Below are 20,717 nucleotides of genomic sequence, written 5' to 3' on the forward strand. Positions count from 1 at the left end.
GCAATGCCGCTAATCACTTTTGTGACAAATCGTCCTTCTAAATATTCCGATTCGCCCTCTATGACTGCGCGATAATCGATCCAGGTTCAACTTAAATGGCTGATGTCGTTAACAATAGGGTCGAGGAATCACATGAATGCAGGAATAAATCTTCGATAACGAATCATTTATTTTAATTGCCGTTTGTCTACAAACTCTTTAGACCCTCCAAAGAAGAAGGCGCATGAGTGGATGTGCTGTTTTAAGTAAATCGGTCGATTCTGGCCCATCACTTGTTCCCGCTGCATCTGAGATAGGATCGGAGCCGTTTGATATTGTTAAGTGTGTGGGAAATCACATATACCAAGTTCGAGCAGTGTATATCTGAGGACGATTTTAGCGTTGAGTTCAACTGTCGCAAAAGCTATGAAGCTGCGCGAGTTGCTGGTGATTGCCGTTTTATCCAGCTCGGTCGTTTTAGCAGAGTATCAAAAAGAACTGAATGGCATTCATGTGAGTACTTATTTTCGATGCAGGATTCACTAATAGCTTGATGAGGGCCGTGAGCAGTTCTTATGCGAGCCATAAGGAAAATTCTGACCGATTTTAATTTTGATATTACAATAGAAATATTACAACAGAAATGTTTGGGTGTAATGACAAGCTTCTCATACGAATATGATTCTGAAGGTTATAGATTTTGATGATTATGAGACACATCTTTGTATGTCATCGGAATGGGTGTAGTTGTTGCTTTCCAATAATACGGCTACGTCCACCAGCTTTTAGTACCGACGTAACTAAATGACATATAGTATAAATTTAGTAAATGCGTTCGGTAACAGGAAAATCTAAAACCCTAAATCCAGAAATCTAGATATCCCTGGTTTGGTAATGTAGGTGGCGAGCGTAAATACAATTATCTGGTGCACTAGTAAAAAGTTCGCACCCATATGAATATAAATGCAGCGCTGCCTTCTTGATCATGTCCTCATGTAGCCGCAGAGGGACCCATAGGTAACATTAGAATTATGCATATTCGCAGGAGAGTGAATTATCTCAAACTCACCGCATAGCAAAGCGAGAGGCGCAAAAACAATGCAGAGATCTAAAAGGATATTGCGCACAGTGGGCTCGTCGGAATTATTGTTCCACGCCAAGGTATCGCCCGTATATGAAGAAAAACTGCAGGGATAGTTGTAACTTATGTGGCGGTAAGCGACATACAGCTTTACATTGACCGATTCATCTCACCTGTGTCATATCTTGCCTACATCAGAAGAGCAAGGAATCAAGATTGCACCACCGACGACAACGTCCTCGCCAATGCGTGGACAATGCGAGGACAATCACAAGTCATGTAAATTGTGGAAATCGCGCAACTACTGCAACGTTGCGAAGTACTCGGACTTCATGAAAAGTAAATGCTCCAAGACTTGCGGGTGGTGTAAAGGTAAATCAGCTAAATTATTACAAGTGAACTAATGATGAATTACATCGCATTTGGCACTCATTGATTGATCAACCAATCTCATTTCCCTTGCAGACCACCATGTAACAGAACAAGTTACAACTGTCGCTCCGTCATCCTCACCATATACAGAGTTCGAGTTGACTACCATCAATCTAACATCAAGTAAATATACTATTTTACCGTCATCAATACCAACCTGCCTAATAACATTATTTCATTCAGCGCAAAAGCCATCTCGATTGAATGCAACAGCCGCAACCTCCGAACAGTACTGGGATTCTACGACTACCAGTCAACAAGACACCAGTACATTGAAGACAGTGACCATAGCATCTGACTTGAACACCGTCGAATCGCGGCATACATCGAAAACAATTACGACTAATTTGGGTAGTGACGTGACAGATGGATACAAATGGGTTGGCTCGACGGAACAGTCTACTTCAGCGCCACACACCGAACAATTCTTGGACACTTCTACTGCTTCATCATCTCCTGATACAGCATTGTCCGCAGCCGATTTTGCATCAACTGCGTCAGCGGACGAGCAGTACGAAACTACCGTCGCCGAGGATATTCTCATCGGCACAACTGAATCCGCGTCGACCACGGCTGGTGTTGCAGGATGCGTGGATTACAATGAGAAATGCCCCAATTATGCATTTTATTGTGAACTGTCCACATATGTGCGAAATGCGTGTCCACTGACTTGTGGGACATGTTCTCCGGAACAGTCAACAACGTCAATTCCAGAGGCAAATTCTGAAACAACACACTACGACACCACAAACATAATTGCTGAGATGTTCAATACTACTGCTGCGACTGTTGAAGAAACCACAGAACAGGCTGCCACGAAATTATTTGGATATACAACAGATGAAAGCACAACTACTAATGATGTAAAAGACACTTCGCACACTACAAATGAGGACACCGCCAACGCTGACAAATGCGAAGATGCGACAACCACCTGCGGTACCGTATCTGAATATTGCATTAGTTCAAATTTCGTGAGACTCTCATGTCCGTTCACCTGCGGTACTTGCGATCAACAGAAGGAAATAAAAATCACTACAACGACTAGTCCGCATACTATGAAAGTCGCAACCGAGAAAGTATTCACATCTACTATGCCGAACCGTATCGCGACTGTTCCAAATTATTCTACGCGGGAGGGAGCTTATCAATCGACAGAAACCGTGACAGAACTACCAGAGAGGCAAATTCTCTCAACCGAATCATCAATCGGCGACGCAGGACGTGCATCGACCCATCTTCTCACGGAGTCTGCGCAGCAGCATTCATCAACAGAACCCGTTACCTTCCCCGAAGGTATGATTAACAACCCGAGTACGATCCCCGATATTCTAGTTAGCAGCACTACCGACGTCACCAATGAGCTTGCTACCGCCCAGCCTACGGAATCAACTACGAGACCGGTTCTTTCCCCTGTAACAAGTGCAAGTATGCAGGAAACCTATGGTAGCACTAAAATGATGACAGTGACACCACCATATAAAACGCAAGCATCCTCAAATATTGATGCTACTTCGATTTCAAGTGTAAATCCGGAGAAAGCCGCTAGCACCGTTTCCAATAAGGTTAGCAGTAGTTCCGGTACTGCTTATGACGCTGCCTCGACGTATTTCGTGAGACCTACGACTTTTTCGCACGCGGTATCCGGTCGGCCAGACGTATCGTCGGCTCAATCACTGGAAAGTAGCACTTCGAAACAGGATACCGATTTTAGCTCAGCTTTTATGCCACTGCTAGCAACTACAACGCAGTTTCCCGCTGTTAATATTTCGACTACAACCCGGTCTAAAATTTATAGTAATGGCAATGTAACTATAGCCACCCCAGCTACTGATGAAAACGAAAACTCTGACATGGGTGCGTCGTCTTCAACGCGTTCAACTGAGTCTCATATTATCACTAAACCACCGAACATCGGCCTTCCTTCAACAATGCCGCCAATTACAACGAGTTCAACCGTGAAAACGCCGATGCCGACGATATCGTCAACGACCAACGAAGATACGACAATGTACCCCAGCAATTTATATTCGACAACTGTTGTCGACAGCATGTCTACGGAAGCGCGGGGAGCATTGGAAGGCTGCTACGATCAATTGCTGGTATGCGTCAAATATGAAGTTTCCGTATGTCAGTCATCTGCACTCTTCCGGGATTATTGCCCTAAACATTGTGGACTTTGCGATGTGGAAACCACCACGGGTAAGCTACGAAACTTATTTTACCCATTGATTACATGTTAATCTTTGAACATGAACAACCATTTCAGATTTCATGGCTCCTCCGTACACAGACCCTGCTGATACGCAGTGCCTCGACGAGGCAACCAATTGCGGCGAATATGTGAATTTCTGCGACAAATCCGATGACGTAAAAAGACAATGCAGACTCTCGTGTGGAGTTTGTTCGCCAGAAGGTAATTATAGCATGCACAGTAATTTATTATATGAATCACAATTCAAAACAATAATATATTATAACTACTCAACGTCAGAATCTGCAACTGGTGCTTGTGAGGATTTTACATCTGAATGCGGGGGTATGGAGATGTTTTGCACGGGATCAGATCTTTCAGATGATGTCCGTTCTCTCTGTCCGAAAACCTGTAACGTCTGCGACGTGTATTCCACAACTGCGTGTGCCCCAGTCACTACTGCGAGTACCGTTAATATTATCACTGATTTCAACCAAAATGAAGGTATATACAAAATGCAGACAATATACGAATGATTACCGCGAATGGATGGTTGACATGATTATACCTATTTTAGATACCTGCGAGGACTTGATTGATAATTGCGACAAACTTTTTGGGTTTTGCGACACTATCACCCAAATCAAAGCTTCCTGTCCGCTTACTTGTGGGGAATGCCGGCCTCAGACATTGCCAACATCCATAGCTCATTTCGTCGATCCTGTGATGGTTGCTACATCGGCTGTAACAGACTCAACCATATTTACCACTCCTTTTGCTGAAGAAGTCATCCGGGACACAACATTAGCATTGGTTTCTTTCTCAACGCAACTCGTCACATCTACGCCCACATCTGGTATGAATTGTTTCAGGTTGCAATTCTGGCGATAGCGGTGCCAGTTTGCACTGTAACTTCTTGTTAACAATTTATTTTCATTTTCCATTTCCCCCTTTAGTAACAGGTCAAGAGATTTGTGAGGACGAATTCACTCGCTGCAGCGAAATCGCGGGAAGGTGTAACGAAGAGAAGTATTCACGGTATCTAAAGTTATCATGTCGTAAAACATGCAAGTTCTGCACGGCTGAGGCCACCGATACGGATGTGTATAACCGTAAGCATACACGAAATCTTTGAGCCTATCTGCTTTTCCACAAATGTAAGCATTCATTCCAGCCACACAATGGACCGCTTGGAGTTCGTGCTCAGTGACATGTGGACAAGGCATACAATCAAGAAGCAAAGTGTGTGTCAACCCAAATTTGCCCTGCACACAAAGTTCAGCTGATGAAGTACGAGGTTGCGTGCACAAAATATGCAGTGATGTCAATATCTGTCGAGATTACATCATACAAGCCTCATGTGATAGATACAAAAATAAGGGTGGGTATTGATACAGTAGGCTATGTCTTTATTTGATAATCCCCAAATTCGATTTTTTTTATACATCGACAGGTGCTTGTAACATGCCCGCTGTTACTGGCTTATGCAAGAAAACTTGCGGAATCTGCGTGGACCAGCCATCCAGTCCTTCGAGAACTCCTGTGAAAGGAGCGCTATCATCATGGACAACGTGGGGAGATTGCAGCGCGACATGCGGAGAGGGTACGAAACTGAGAACGAGGTCTTGCGAACCCATACGCGTGGACGACGAACCGATATTTTGCGACGGCGCACCAACTGAAGAAAGGCCCTGCATTTCTGAACCCTGTGCTACCGAAACCGAAGGTACATGTAGGCCACAAACATTCTAAATGATTTCGACTAGCAAGCTATATTTATTAACACTTTCGTCCTTTAATGAAATGCAACAGATACAAAGTTACTGTTTTGTCCCCATATTTTTCTAGTCGCATCGTTATATGTAGGATCGTGACCGGTGGCGTAGCCTGAGCTATGTGACGTCATATTTTCTCCTTACGTCACTGTGGTTAAGTGAAGTCACATCATTGCTACCCCCTGCATAACCTGGCTACGCATATGGCTATGAGTGGGTGTATTGTATATTCTGTATACATGACGCACATCGGTGTTTGGTTGTCTATTTTCCATTTCTCTTTTGAACAAAACAGGACCGAAAAATGCGTGCAGGGACAAAAACAAGCGATGCAGATCTTGGTTCATCAAGGGATATTGTAACCAAACATACACGCGGTACATGAGAAAACACTGCGCCGTTTCGTGCGGAACTTGTGGATGTAAGTTCCTTGCAATCTTAAACGTATCTTGTATATATTCACTTATCGAATCACAAATTTTTCAGTATGGGCCGAATGGTCGTTATGGTCTGCGTGCAGTAGAAACTGCGGCGGGGGCTATCAACAGCGATCAAGGAACTGCTCGACGGCAGCGTGTGAAGGATTGCGTCAACAAAGACGAGCGTGCAATACCGAATCGTGCTACCAGCCGGAGTCTGCTTGTTCTGACGCATCAACAGCTTGCTTTACAATAGATCCGAGTCGGTGTGCGGACTCCTTTTACACCTCTGTATGCAAGAGAACCTGCGGGAAGTGCGGTGTTGCCGTAACCACCACTTATCAATGTGAGGACAAGGATGTCGGATGTCCGTCTGTGGCAGCTGCCGGCAGGTGCGCGGACCCGGCAGTTAGCGCTTCGTGTCCATTGTCTTGTAACCTCTGCCAGGCTGAGAATGAAGCTCCTTGCTATGACAAATCAGAAAGTTGTTCATCGCTCGCATTTTCCGGTCAATGCACGGTGTCTAAGGTAGCTGCCGCTTGTCCTCTCTCGTGCGGGAGTTGTCCTGTAGCACGTCATTGCCTGGACCAATCCCCTAAATGCGGCCTTTTCGCCATGCGAGGATACTGCAAACTTGATCCCGTGAACGCTATGAATTGTCGCAAGTCTTGCGGCCTCTGTGGCGGCGACGAAAACTCAGGTGAGTTACATTTTACTTCCGACCCAGTTTGGTCTATAGGAACACCGTTGTAAAGATATTCTATATATTATTTCATCAGCCCCTGCACAGTGTTCGGACATGTCAGATGACTGTCAGAACTACCTGTTGTTCGGTAGCTGTACAAATGAAGTCATCGCTAGTCAATGTCAAGCCACTTGCGGCTACTGTGAATCCCCGTGCGAGGACCAGGAGCCGACTTGTCAAATTCTAGCCGGCCAGGGATATTGCGATCGCCAGCTCATATCGCGGACATGTCCGAAATCGTGTGGAGTTTGCGGACAATCAGGTGAGCAGCATCACTTAACATTAAAGCCCGGAATTGAAAAGGTAAATCTGGACACCTGCAAGCTATAAGAAATATAGCAATATTTCTAGTCTAGCAGCGGTAGTTCATAAGTCTCTGGACTCCCTACTACCATGTAGTGACGTCACGGAAATTTCCGATATTTTTACCTCTACTGGAAGATACCAATATTTCCTTCAAAGTGAACGATAATCGCTCGGGCACTACTAATCGTAATCATGTACGCCGGGGTATTGACACTACAAATCTTTTTTGCAACAGCAATGTCCACGTCTTGCGACGATGTTTCGCCGATGTGCGCATCGTATGCTGCACTGAATATGTGTGGCGAACAAGACGTATCATCACAGTGTAGAAAGTCATGCAATTCGTGCCCTGAAATATCCAATGACGCCACCTGCACCGACTCCAATCCGCAATGCGAATACTTCAAGAAGATGAAAATGTGTATCAACGAATACATCGCGAAGCGATGTCCGAAATCGTGCGGTCAGTGTGGTTGTGAAGATTCGTTGGATTCGTGCCCGCTTCTAGTTAGCAGTATGAAATGCGACACCCCGTTCGTAAAGGAGTACTGCCAGAAATCGTGCGGCACTTGCGGAAACCCATCTGTAAAAGAAGGTATGCGGTATATATTTAATCAATATTCGGTGATTGGAATAATCAATGATGTTAGCATTATTAATTAACATTAATTATCATCATGTCTATTTAGAAAGCGAATGTTTTGATAAAATCGACAACTGCCAGATGATTAAAATGTTGGGAAAATGCAGTGACGGCGTAATGGGAGTGCGTATGTGCCGCAAGACATGTAACCTGTGTGGAGTGCGACGAAGTAAGTACCCTATATTCTAATGTGCGAAGCTCTGTATAGCCTCGGCTTGCTTCAAGCTGTATCGGGTGTGCCTAAATATTCATATTCTCAGAAAAATGTGAAGATAAGATCAAAAGCTGCGCAAACGCTGCTTTGCTCGGGATGTGTAGCAAGGGCAGTGTCTCTGAAGTCTGCGAGAAATCTTGTAAGCTGTGCGATCCTGCGGAATTTCCTGAAATCGAAGAATGGAACTACGAAACTGCAGTACCTGGTGAGCTTGTCAAATATTCAATGAGATTACATATAGAATTGAAGAACGAAACTTGAAAAACAATCTTCCACTATAAATTCCAGTACCCTCGATCGACTGTGGGGATCAGAGAGAGGAGGGTTGCCAATCACTGAGGGATAAAGGATACTGTAACCAGAAGTACATCCGGGACTCTTGCAATCAAACGTGCGGCGTGTGCGCTCCCATTAACCCTGGGAAAATCAAAGGTGTTTTCAAAAATATCTGCTTTACAAGCCTACATTTGAACGACATTGCCAACAAGCTACCTAGCAATCGAGAATGAGGAATTTGTGCGTAAAAGTGAATGTCACTTTCTAAGATCTTAAGGAATTCAATTCTTGCCGTCGATTAGAAGACAATGGGGATGGGAAAAACTGCATTGTCATACTGGCGCCGCAATGACTACTTTTCTATCTGATTAACCAACGCATCGTAAAACCGTGCCACTTTATTTTTATAATTAACGAACTTCCATTGAACCCGGGGTTTGATGTAGATCCCGAAATGCCTGTCGTCTTTGCAAGACGTGATAGATATCGAGTGAAAGGTTTGAAATAGTCAGCAATGGTAATCGCTAAAATATAACTGTTCACGAAATTAACTGAATAAACCCACGTTAATGATCGTTTCCTATCAAGTACGATCATTTTATACTTAAACATTTTGAAGGGTTTTGACTTCTCGAATACATTGTACCCTAGTTACCCTTTAAAAAGCTATATTGAACTGATAAATGAGCTATCAATAGCAGGCAATATTTGACATACATTTTATAATCTTGAAAAAAGGGGTTTCGACCTCCTAATCACCCTGCATACGCTACTGTGAATGCACAATCACAGTTTAAAAATACAAGATAAGTTCTGCCAATAAAAACGTATCATTGTTCGTCCAACAGTCGACCAAGAAGACTGCCTCGATGCGACTGAACAATGCGCCGCTTTGGCGCAAGGAGACGCGTGCATGACTGACGGGGAGATTCGATTTTTATGCGCGAAAACATGTGGAACCTGCATCTACGGCTCGGGAAAAACAAGTAACGCTGTCTGAATATGTCTAAAATATGTAGCTCGTAATGACTGCGACTTCTTACATCGTCTCAGTGACTCTTCAGTGTACGGACAATGCGGATGGCTGCGAGAACAAAAAGGATCGGTGCCACTTACCGGAGATTGCTCAAATTTGTAAACACACCTGTGAGCAGTGCGATCAAGAAGGAGTCGATCCCAGTCCAGAGACAGGCGGTAGGATCGTGAATTGCAATTGCGCATAGTTCTATTACTTGAGAGTTATCATCCCAACCTACTACACGCCTGGTTTGACTTGTCAAAATTTTATAGCTACGGACTCGGCGAGGCAATGCGCGGACAGGATGTCGGGGTGCATACTTGATCGGTGCTATAATGACCCGTATCAGTCCTATGTTAACGCAATGTGTAAAAAGACTTGCAATTTATGCGAAGGTACATGAATTCGAAATTGCTGCAACCAGCCTGTAGTTGAGCATGCCGCATGTGGTGCAGATTATAAGGAAGCTCCTCCGACAACGGCGCCTAACGTAACTGCTAAGATTTTGTGTAATCTTATACTAACCTGTACTAACAGTGTGAACGATTACCGCTCATTTTCATTGCCAAAGCTAGTGAGTATCAAGTAATTTACACAATTGCTGAGCACGCATCTGAGTTAGACATGGGGCAATCGTCATTTGTAATCGTAGTATTCACGACGATTGCTGCATTTTCAGGTCATTGTAATCGCAATAGATTACACTCGAAAAAATGCTAATGCTAATGCTAATGCTAATCAAAAGTTTTGCATATCCGATCGATTTCGTTATAATGGGACTATTTGGTCATGAACTGAACATTTGTGAACAAGTAATGGTGCGTTAGTGGCAGTATGTAAACTGGGGTTCGTGAACTTACTGCTAATTATTACATCTCAAGTGTTGGCTATTCTCGTTACTTCGTCGTAACGAAATTTTCAAAAAAGATCCCGTGATGCAGTCTCATTGCAATCGCTGCGTTGCCTTCTAAGCTCAAGTTCAAAGAAGCAAAATCAATGGAATATTGAATAATCGTGACTACTTTCCATGTAATCGTAATCGACTACTGTGACATTCTACTGTAATCGTCATCGCAATCGATTGCATTGATGCAGTAATCGTCCCATGTCTGCTCCGAATGATTGACCTATCGGGATAAGTACAAATCACATCATCCCAGACAGGTCATTCGTAGGCAAATTCAGCAATTGAAAAATATACGTAAAACAAACATGATGCGTTAACGCCTTGCAGCTGATAATCACGAAAATTACGGTACTTGGGGAAATTGGGAGGAGTGCAGCGCGACTTGCGGTGGGGGCACGCGTGTCCGGTATCGTGTATGTGATACTTTGAGCTGCCCAGAGCCGAAACCAGTCAGCGTCGGTATTTGCGGAAAGGACTTGTGCCCTGACGAAGCGGAAACTGATAAAGGTATATGTCGTCAGATCGAGCTAACTTGCGGTAAATCTATTATTATTAATGTGATTGCAGGAGATGAATGCGAAGATTTCTACCCCGAGAGATGTCCGGAATGGGCCGAGAGCGGTCGGTGCAATATGACAATCTACAAATCTCTCATGACACTGCAATGCCCACATTCGTGCGGACACTGTACCTCAAGTATACACTTTAATACTGATCTTCGAATTTCTTCTCGCCGATAAATTGAAATTCGTTGCAAGGCGTAACGACCAATAACCAAATCGAAGATTCAGTCGTCCAAATCGGTAATTGGTCTGCGTGCAGCGTATCTTGCGGAGAGGGAACGAGGACTCGAAATAACGGCGACGCTGTTGACGTTGAAAGTTGCAACCTGGGAGCCTGTGCTGTGAGTCCCGATTTGACGGATAAATATACGTTCTCGTTTTGCAAATTAGATTGCATTTTCGCCCATAATCGCCGCGGCCGCCAGCCGTATACATCCTTAGTTCGTGCCATACTGCCAAGATATAGTCGTTTTAATCGGATCGCGAAATTGGACAGTGTCTTATCAGTGCGCCTTGGAGTCGTAATTCATGGAATTCACACCTGCGCATAATCGTTACCTCGGTAAAGGTTTGCAAACATTGATGGGCAAATGCACTCCTTGAGTCAGCAAATAATTGCCGCAACCCCGAACAACACAACGTCAAAACAAATTGCGTTGGGATACGAGACGCATCTATCAATCAGTTTTATTAATCTTTTCGTCAATTCAAAACATCACAAGACTGCGATACAATGAAAAGATAGGAAGGTGTCAAACAACTTGGAGTAGCGTTTAAAATCAGACACCCACCTTAGCCTAGGACAGGTGAAGTAAAGAAGAGGCATGTACATTGTACATTGCACACTGGATGAAAAGTAATGCAGAGAATATAAGACGCAAGCGACAAAATAGGTGTCATGTGGGGGAGGGCGAGGTCGATGTTAGGACGTGGTCCGGTAATCCTGAATGCTGGCTAGTAGGGATGGTGCTAACATGAGGTTCGCGTTCGCGTTCTGTATGTGAACCTCAGAAATTTAGAGGTTCACGTTCACAAACGAACCTTGGTAGGTTCTGCAGTGTGAACCTTTTTTATATATTATAATTTTAACGTTATTTTAACGTCTTTGGTTGAAATTTTCTGCATTTCAACTGCAGACCACTCTATGAATGGCTCTGGCCGCACAAAAAAATACCAACACTAAACGAACATGCACCTTTACAATCTCAACAATTTTACTTGCTTTGTTACAAACGTTTGCTCGAAATATCCAGCTTTCTGTTCGTGAATATTAAGTGACTCTCTGCTGTGAGCTTTACCCGCCATCACGCAACATCAAGAGCGAAATACACTACATGTAGTAGAGAGCGAATGATGCTTATTCAACCAATCAATGAAATTGATATCGTTGTCTGATGTGAAAAATCTAGCAGGAGTATCCATTGCCCGTGGAAATTTGAGGGACATTGACCGCAATGCAACTGATACATAAACTTGGCAATATCTAGCTTCCTCATATCTTCTATGTTTAGAACACCAATTTGAGAAGCGATTTGTCAGTTGCATGTCCAGGCTCCCGTCGGGCTTTGGCAATGATACGGATGATCCGATGTTGAAGTAATTGCAGTGGGTCGATCGTATTGTTGTAGGCAGCAGCCCAACAAAGAATTCCGTATTGTAACCTTGATATAAATAGAGTGTTGAAGAGTATCAACAGCACTCTGACTGGCAGAGTGTAGCTAAGACGGCGAAACAGATCACATACCTTCGATAGTTGTGATTTGAGTGACGGTATGTGACTCTTCCAGGACATGTCCGAATCCAGTAAAACACCAAGCATAGCAGATTTCGTGATTACTAGTCTGCTTGCCGTTATATGGTCGCTGACACATCCGCTTTACGGCAGCTACTATCAAACGCATTTCGACAAATGTTAACGACTTTCCTGTGAGCTTATTGCAGGTTCATTGACGTTTTTTTATTGAATGAGACAGGGATACGCATAAATTCCACGATTTTCCAAATTATGGACAGCCCTACTGATCACACGCGCAATGTCTTTAACAGAGTACTTGTAATCATATGTTTCGTATTGAAGAATGCATGCTTCGTATGTACTCCTGAATTGTCGCACGATGCCATTGACCAGTGTGTGGTTAACTCGTTACTCACACGGCGCATAGTGTAGTGCCCGGTGTTGGATTTACGTAAATACATCATTATGTGCGTAATATTGAACAACAACATTTTATTGGTGGGACCAGTTCTGTTCTGAATATATTCGATTTGTTTAAACGGGAACATTCTCTATTCCAATATACTTGATCGCCGCCTGACGGACTGGTAATGGGCGCACCCATGACGAAGCGTTACAACAGACGTTTGTTAATCATTCGAGAGTGACAGCTGAGCCACCAGGCTGATTATGAAAATGCCTACCTTTCCTATGCTTCAGGCTGGATGGAGTGCTTGGTCGGACTGGAGCGACTGTACTGTGACGTGCGGTTCCGGATGGATGTCGCGCGCCAGATCTTGTCTGGGCGAGACAGACGACACTGTGTGCGAGGGAGGCTACGAAGAGTACGCCAATTGCACGTTACAATACGTATGTCCTGATGTGGGAGAATGGAGCGCCTGGACTGACACGCAGTGTGACGTTACATGCGGAAACGGAACATATGTTAGGTGATATCAGTTCGTCCAATATCACGCCTTAGGTATTTTCTACAGATCTGATGGATTGACGATGTTCCACTAGGTTGGGAGTAGGGAACCTTTGAGTACTGCGGGTCACGTAATATACTTTAATTTTGAAATGCGCATGCAAAACTCTAATCACGCGAGTAATGTTTTATATTAGGCGGGGCGAGCTCTCAAACTCTCACGTGATCGCGTTTCATGGGAAAAAGTGATCATTATAAATCACCAATAAGTTTAATTTATGTCATGGGAAAATTTATTACCTACATATTTATGTCATATTTAATACTTCATCGAAGTAACTTGACGAGCAACAGGGAAAAGGTCACGGCTACAACTCACCTAGTTGGCCGCGTCGTCTTAGGTGGTTTCAATCATTGAGATAATATTCCGATTCGTGTGCGTTATGAATTCTCGGCTAAACCCAAGCACTATTATGGAAAATTTATAGTCGTAAGACACGTGTGATGTATATTTTCCGACCAAATTTACGTAACTTGTACTGTGCAACGTATATTTATGGAATATTATGCAGCGCCCATACACAAAACTACCAAAGCAGCATGTGACTCTATCCATATTTTATCCATCGTCAGGACACGAGACTGCTATAACGGCATACGAGGAAAAGGCGGTTGCATCGGTAAATACAAAATCGTACTGCCGTGCGAGCTAGATGTATGCACCGGTCCGTGGTCGGAATGGGGAGGATGGAGTGAATGCACCGAGTCGTGCGGCACCGGCTATAAAACAAAGATTCGCACTAGAAGAGTTCCTTGTAATTCGACGGGAACAACAAGCGCAAACCCCTCTCCGTGCTACGAGGAAGACGACGTTTTCGACATGTGCAACACGCGCGATTGCGGCGGGCCAACTTGGGGCGAGTGGCAATCTTGGACGACTTGCACCGCTAGCTGTGGAGGGGGATCGGCCTTACGGCAGCGTTCGTGCGAATACAAGGGTATGTTCACGCCCGTCAATGGTCGTCAGAGACAGAGTAGTCAGTAGTCACCGTTGATTCTCAGGTAGAAGTATAGAAGCATGCATCGTCGTAAATTTATGCCAATTGCAAGTACAACTAGTTATATCCAAGTAACTTTCTACGTTTCCGGATTACTTGTATGTTTGACCTACTTGCACTACTTACACAAGTGGATATGATTTTAAACTTACTTTTACTTAATTATTTTCAGTTTTTAAGGCAAAAATAGGCCTGGAGTACGTACATTGCTACTTTCTTGGAAATCCCTACTTCTGCGTGTAGTTGAGTAGAAATTTACGGCGATACTTCCACTTCTACATAAGTACCAACGAAGACTATACGTTGACCATCTATAATCCTTCGCCCAGGTCTAGTGAAATCATTATGGGTATTTGTGGAGGTGCTCATAGTATATTCTGTATTGTGGTTCGAGTGAAGGTAGAGGCAAGGCCATAACTTTCCACCCAAGTCCAAGTAGAATCAGCTACTTCTACGACATCCCAGTTGAAGTATAAAAATAATGATCTCGGTGAGCAGTTTTAAACAAGTAGCAAATCGGGGGTGGGCTACTTTTGAAATCAAACTATGCGTGAACAACGCAAACTCCCTGATGGTGATGGCACTACAAAAATCGAGTTGGGTACCGTCATTGTCAAGTTCATATCAACATTCCCCTTACAATTTCAGATAGAATTCTGGACTCGTACAGTTGCAGCGACGACAAGATGGACGCATTTCAGTCCGGTAGTTGCAACACGCATAATTGCTCGTCGTGGTCGGCTTGGAGTGAATTTACGCCGTGCAGTTCGTCGTGCGGGACGGGCGTTAATTCTCGACTGCGGACGTGCGAAGACGGAACTATGGGTTCGAGGTTTTGTCCTTGGGGCGATGAAATCGAAGCGAGTCTGTGCGAGAGTCAACCGTGCTTTGGAGGTGCGATATACAGTACTTGCGTATTTCAATAACCGACTCATTAGCTGTGGGCAATCTGGGCATCGATTGCTGTACGACCACAATTGCTATAACAACAGAGGTATGGTGAAAGCAGTCAGATGTTATACTCAAGTAGAAGTAACACCGTAAATTTTGACTCACTATCAAAGCATGTCAAAAATATTTCAAGTTACAAAGTACTCGAGTATAAATAGTTTCAAAAATAAACTTAGTCGAGGGGTCGCGTACTTCTAGCAGTTAATCGAATGTGGCTATTTTCGAAATTGAAGATGTATCTTCACGACTAATACAATATGACCAATGCTACTACAATTAAGTACACTTTTCGAAAATATGTTCGGTTACCGTGGTGACAATGACAATTCCTTTCATAAAAGTGTTGCAAACTTATCACAAAATCATTTACTACTTTTTGAAATCCAAAGTAGAAACAGTTACTAGTTTTGCCTGAGGAGTGCGCGTGGACAAAACCAACTTGTGTGCCCCGAAAATGTAGAAATACTTTGTTACTGTCTCTATCTGGATATCAGTCAACCGGAACAAACGTGTGCTTTCAGATTGTGAAGAAGAATCTGTCGATCTCGACTACCTATCGTACACCACATCGTCAGGTAATCGTTCGAGTGATGCCGAAAACGCGGGCTTCGCGGCAAGGTGGTGCCCTGACAAAGTTGGCATTCAGCAATGGATAGAGGTTAGTTAATATCTATAATAACCAGCAATTAACTTTTAGCCTGTATGATTGTGGCAAAATAAATAACTTTGCTTCCTTCAGTATACGCTATATTATTTTCCTTGATCGTCAGGTGGACCTGGGCTCGAAGAAACCAGTGTCCGGATTACAATTGACTTGGATACAACTCGCGAAAGAACGGGCTGATCTGTTAGTGAGCGCGATGCCTGTTATTTTCGTTGTATCGCACGTTCCGATAAACACAATACGACCGGAAAACTACATAGTACAAGAAGAAACTGTTGTGAAACCGGTGGCTAATCCGGAAACGGTGTCACTGTAAGTCTGAAAATACTGATTGCCGCGTGTTTTATCTTGCGATACAACCTTCACGAACGTTTGCAGGTCATGGAATCCCGTTACTGATCAAATATGGCGAATATCCACGAAATTTCCAGCCACTTTCGACTGCTTAGGGATTAGTTTCAATATGTGCAGTTACAGCGGGGATGATGATTTCGACGGGTCTGGTTTGTGAGACTTAGGATGTGAGAGTGTATGCTCCGAAACTGACCTCGCGCAATGACGTTTCCGTATGACGGTACGCTTCCGCACCGGCCTTTCAGAAATCTACGGCAGCCTACCTGAAATACATTTAGTGGGTCATTATAATGGCCTGATTGCATGCAGCCCTACAAAGTGTGTTGTATATATACAACAATATATTTGTTGCGAATACTAGTAAGTTCGTTTTTTTTTCAAATCTTCTGCGGAATTCCGCATTTCCATGTGCTCATGATTATAGTGACCCGAAATCTTTAACCATGAGCAAACTTCTGGTTTTACCCGTTTTGTTATCATTATTACTATTAAATATTTAAATTAATTTCTTATTAAGTATGTGATTATTTTTTTGTTTTTTTACCACTGTTTATTTTAATACAATGCATGGTGAAAATGGCGATGATTATGTGTGGTATTACTTAAGTTATCTGGAAGCTTACGCACATACGGCTCGTGTACCTAATACAAGAACCCTTACATCGTCCTTGCGTGTGTCACTTTATTACTCATACTTAGTCCTTTGAAACAGCAGGTGACATTCGTGCGTAGGAATCAGCTGTTTTATCATGTGATGCTGTCGGAGGTAAAAAATGTAAGTCCTGATGGGATATTCTGACAGACTAGCGCATGTACATTACAACCGCGTTTGGAAGAATGAGTTACGGAAATATCATGTCTGCCAGACCGAATAACGATGTCGAATACGATTATGAAGAAATCGGAGAAAATGTGAGGGCTCGGGCACAGCAGTATAACGGCGAGACAAGTAGACTTCTCGCTAATGCCAATGATTTGGAATCAGAAACGGACAGAGCTTTCGTTAGGGTAAAGAAACCGAAAGGGAAATATCGATTATGCTCTTGCTCATGTTTACCTTGCTGCAAACCGCGACAGACTTTGGACGATTGCTGATGCTCAAAAGTTTATTTGCTGGAATTATTTAGAGCTTGCAAAAACCGTTATGGATTTACGATGCAATATCGGAGATGCCTCAGTACCGGCCGATGTACACTGTACAGTGCAATGCTTTCTCAAAATGAGTCATGCAATTTCTTTATCTGCAGTATATGCTTACGATATTTTCGCATATTTATAGGGTGGAATGCAGATCGCATGATATGCATCTGGGAGGTCTATACTAGTGATGATGTACGCCAGACATGCCAAGACTACTAACACTTTGGCACCGATCAATCTACTTATACCGGATGTCGAAGACACTGAACATTACTAAAGTCACTGTCGAGGCGGAGCACATGACCTTAATTGGCGATAAGCGTCACAGTTGTTGTATGCGGGAAATAAACAAACAAACCGAATGCCGACGACACTACGATTTACCACCGAACAGTCTGGCGATGGGAGTTTGCCCTAATAGAAACCGGAAGACTTAAAAGGATCATCACCGTCACTCTGCCCCTACACCACCTACATTATTATCGAATTGAGGTATATGTCTCTCGACAATAAACTGGTGATGATATTCATCGATCGGCGTGAACTGCTTGCCGTGCTTGGCCGTCTGCCGAATGGGATCTTGCGATCTACGACAACGATCTCGTGATTTATCTGGAATGGCTTCGCGGTCCAGCTCTTAAGCTCATGAATATTATTTTCGTATATGGAATTTCACTAGCTGTGGATGTGGCACACAGTTTCAAGCTTATTATATTTTTATTTGAAAGAAGTCGCAGACCTTTTGTTTATGTGGCGTTACTTGTCACAAGAGCAATTAGAATAACGAGTGTATGGGAACACTTTTGGAAACAGATTCATAAATTGGATGTGCATTGTGCAACCTCTTCATATCAATCAATCATTGCTGCATAGAGGACATGACATAGATACTAGATATACAATATTACCCCGTCTGTTACAAAGCGCTTTACGGAATGATGCGCAAACTGATGCGACTGTAACCTGTCACACTCAGGTCTTTCTCATGCTCAACGCTTTTTCTCGTCTCTCTTCTCGTGTCCAATGTGTTGCCCGGTGGTGTATTCCAGGGATTTGTTCTGTGTATTCGATCCGATTCCTAATCGTAACCTTTCTAATTTTTCATCCGCCCAAGCCACACAATATACATGGGAGATCCAATTTGGACACCATACACGTTGTGCTTCGTTAAATTCTCAAATAAAGTTGCATTTTAAATGAAAAAGCCTGTCTATCGCCATAGGTTACTGTTTAATGGTGAATCTGCTAGCAGATTGTCATGCGGGTGTGCATTCCAGCTTTACTCAGGTGAATATACACCAGTAACGATGACAAAAAGGCTCTTTCACTTGAATATCATGATGCAAACGCGAGCTGCCCTTGTGGAGGATTGCATGTAATCGTGGGAGACGGGATAGAGACTTACAGCGCAATGTCACTGAATGGTCACTGACCAGTGACCAAACTGACCATGTACCGATCAATGCAGTCCAAGTCCAATGCTGTTTTGAGATCAGCTTCCATACAGATATATTATTATATCTGGGGCGAGCTTCTCTCCTAGCGTGAGTCCGTCAAACCACTGTTGTACCGCCGATATGTAGATGATGCTTTTGTCCAGAGGTGGTCAGTAACGAAGTACTTCTACTTTTTGGAAGTACTCAAGTAGTTTTCCTCTACTTCTGGTAATTACTCAAGTAGATTTGATTTTCTCTACTTCTACTTGTACTTCGTAATATTTTGTGATCTACTTACTTACTTTTCGCTATTTTCAGTTTGTCAAGTAGAAGTAGTTTACCCCCCAATCCGAAAGATAACCTGAGGAATTTCGGGGCTGCTTTCACGAAGTACCAACATTATTATTCATAAAAGTCAAGTAAAGCCAAGAATTTTTGTTTCGCATCGCGCACAGTAGTTATGGAGAGACAAATGTGTTTTCACGAAAGTATCAGTGAATATAATTTGAGTACCGGATTGCATGGTTCCGCTCACACCGCATTGTCGCGCATATCAAATATTTCATCACAGTAAATATGGCGCACCACATTCCGTTTGACATACCCTTTTGCAATCTAGCAATTACCTATCGTATCGTAATCTAGCAGCCCATTACGTGCCTTGCTAATCTGGAAAATCCAGCCTTTTGGAACGCTACACCTGATGTCTTAGCAGATCACCTTCGAAGCTTTATGGACGAATAAAGACATGAAATATATTTTCCGCTTTTTAGAAGTGTTATTTGTATTTCACTTTCAATTGCGAGTATCATCTTTGAGTTCTAATTACTTTGAGTTCTTTTGTCTGCAGAACATACATGTGGATAGCATAAAGCAAATGTAGTAACGCCTCTATTTTCCGAAAATAATGCTACACCAAACATAACTTTTACGATCCACAATATTTTATTAACGTATACTAATCGCGCAAAGTGATGAAACCGTGTCCGATACAACTTCTACGTATTGCTCTTGGCCTAAAGTTGGGGCCTTATAATATGGGGCAGGGCGCCATGCCATGATATTCTGTAAAACGGCGTCCTCTAGAATATAATGGGTTAGTATCGCATTTTCATATCAATACTATAATTGGCATCCCATGATACGAAAGAATGCTTATTCTGTCGGAAATTGATACCTTCTGGGATTCGTCAATACAAATCAAGCTCTTCGCACCTTCGGCATAACTCAATTTGCAGCTTTTGACAGTCCATGCGAACGAATTAAGACTGTTTTCAAAACTACTTACTTGAGTAAATTTAAAGTCAGTCAATTCTACTTCTACTTCAAGTAGTTTTCGGTGCCTTGTTGAAAAAGTACTTCTACTTGTACTTGAGTAGATTTTTTCGTCGCAACTTCTACTTCTACTTGAGTAGCTTTATTGACTACTTTGACCACCTCTGCTTTTTTCATATTCAGGAATGAGTCGGAGTGTGACCAATTTCTCATTCGCTTAAACTCGCTTCACCCGGCCTTGCAATTCACAATTGAAAAAGAACGCAATAACTCATTATCATTTCTTGACGTTTTAGTCGAAAAGTGCAATACCAACAAATTTGAAACGTCTGTCTCCAGGAAACCGACATTCACAGGCCAATACCTTCGTTGGAATTCATTTCGTCCTCGACGAAGACAAATTAACCTCATAGACACCAGAGTTGGATCAATTGTAATTTGTAATTGTAATTGAGTGTATGTAATTACATTTTTCAATGTAATTGTAATGTAATTGTAATTGAAGCATTTTAATTTTGTGTAATTGTAATTGTAATTTGACAAAAATTTTGCTCAATTACAATTTCAATTACATTAAATTGCTATTGAGACCTGACAAGCACAACATGAAATAATTAACTTATAATGCATTCTCTTTAAATGTCG

General features: G+C 42.9%; 1 protein-coding gene across 2 annotated transcripts; it reads left to right on the forward strand.

The window, feature by feature from the left end:
- Positions 1-233: 233 nt before the first annotated feature.
- Positions 234-18,565, forward strand: LOC145446260 (uncharacterized). Of its 2 annotated transcripts, XM_080324500.1 has the most exons (30): positions 234-492; positions 1,025-1,193; positions 1,259-1,432; positions 1,526-1,615; positions 1,676-3,694; positions 3,762-3,908; positions 3,987-4,190; positions 4,264-4,542; positions 4,643-4,798; positions 4,861-5,067; positions 5,140-5,412; positions 5,757-5,882; positions 5,948-6,580; positions 6,660-6,887; positions 7,167-7,526; positions 7,621-7,743; positions 7,835-7,993; positions 8,077-8,220; positions 8,913-9,050; positions 9,118-9,258; positions 9,355-9,477; positions 10,317-10,496; positions 10,557-10,685; positions 10,748-10,893; positions 12,987-13,216; positions 13,828-14,192; positions 14,901-15,146; positions 15,725-15,861; positions 15,974-16,179; positions 16,246-18,565. In XM_080324500.1, exons 1-30 carry the CDS (start codon positions 406-408, stop codon positions 16,376-16,378), a joined length of 7,752 nt encoding a protein of 2,583 aa, XP_080180626.1. In that variant the 5' UTR covers positions 234-405; the 3' UTR covers positions 16,379-18,565. The 2 variants fall into 2 exon arrangements, with proteins under 2 accessions (XP_080180626.1, XP_080180627.1); XM_080324501.1 differs by lacking the exon at positions 9,355-9,477 and having other exon boundaries at positions 235-492.
- Positions 18,566-20,717: the final 2,152 nt, after the last annotated feature.

Source organism: Botryllus schlosseri, chromosome 9 (assembly GCF_051294905.1).
Source record: "Botryllus schlosseri isolate E-star chromosome 9, Bs_hap1, whole genome shotgun sequence".
Lineage (NCBI taxonomy): Eukaryota > Metazoa > Chordata > Ascidiacea > Stolidobranchia > Styelidae > Botryllus > Botryllus schlosseri.

Bases quoted from the DNA above. Each gene is read 5' to 3' on its own strand.
- LOC145446260 (XM_080324500.1), top strand. From the start codon at position 406: ATGAAGCTGCGCGAGTTGCTGGTGATTGCCGTTTTATCCAGCTCGGTC. The intron at 1,616-1,675 runs GTAAATATACTA...TATTTCATTCAG, and splicing joins TACCATCAATCTAACATCAA to CGCAAAAGCCATCTCGATTG. The intron at 7,527-7,620 runs GTATGCGGTATA...ATGTCTATTTAG, and splicing joins AAACCCATCTGTAAAAGAAG to AAAGCGAATGTTTTGATAAA.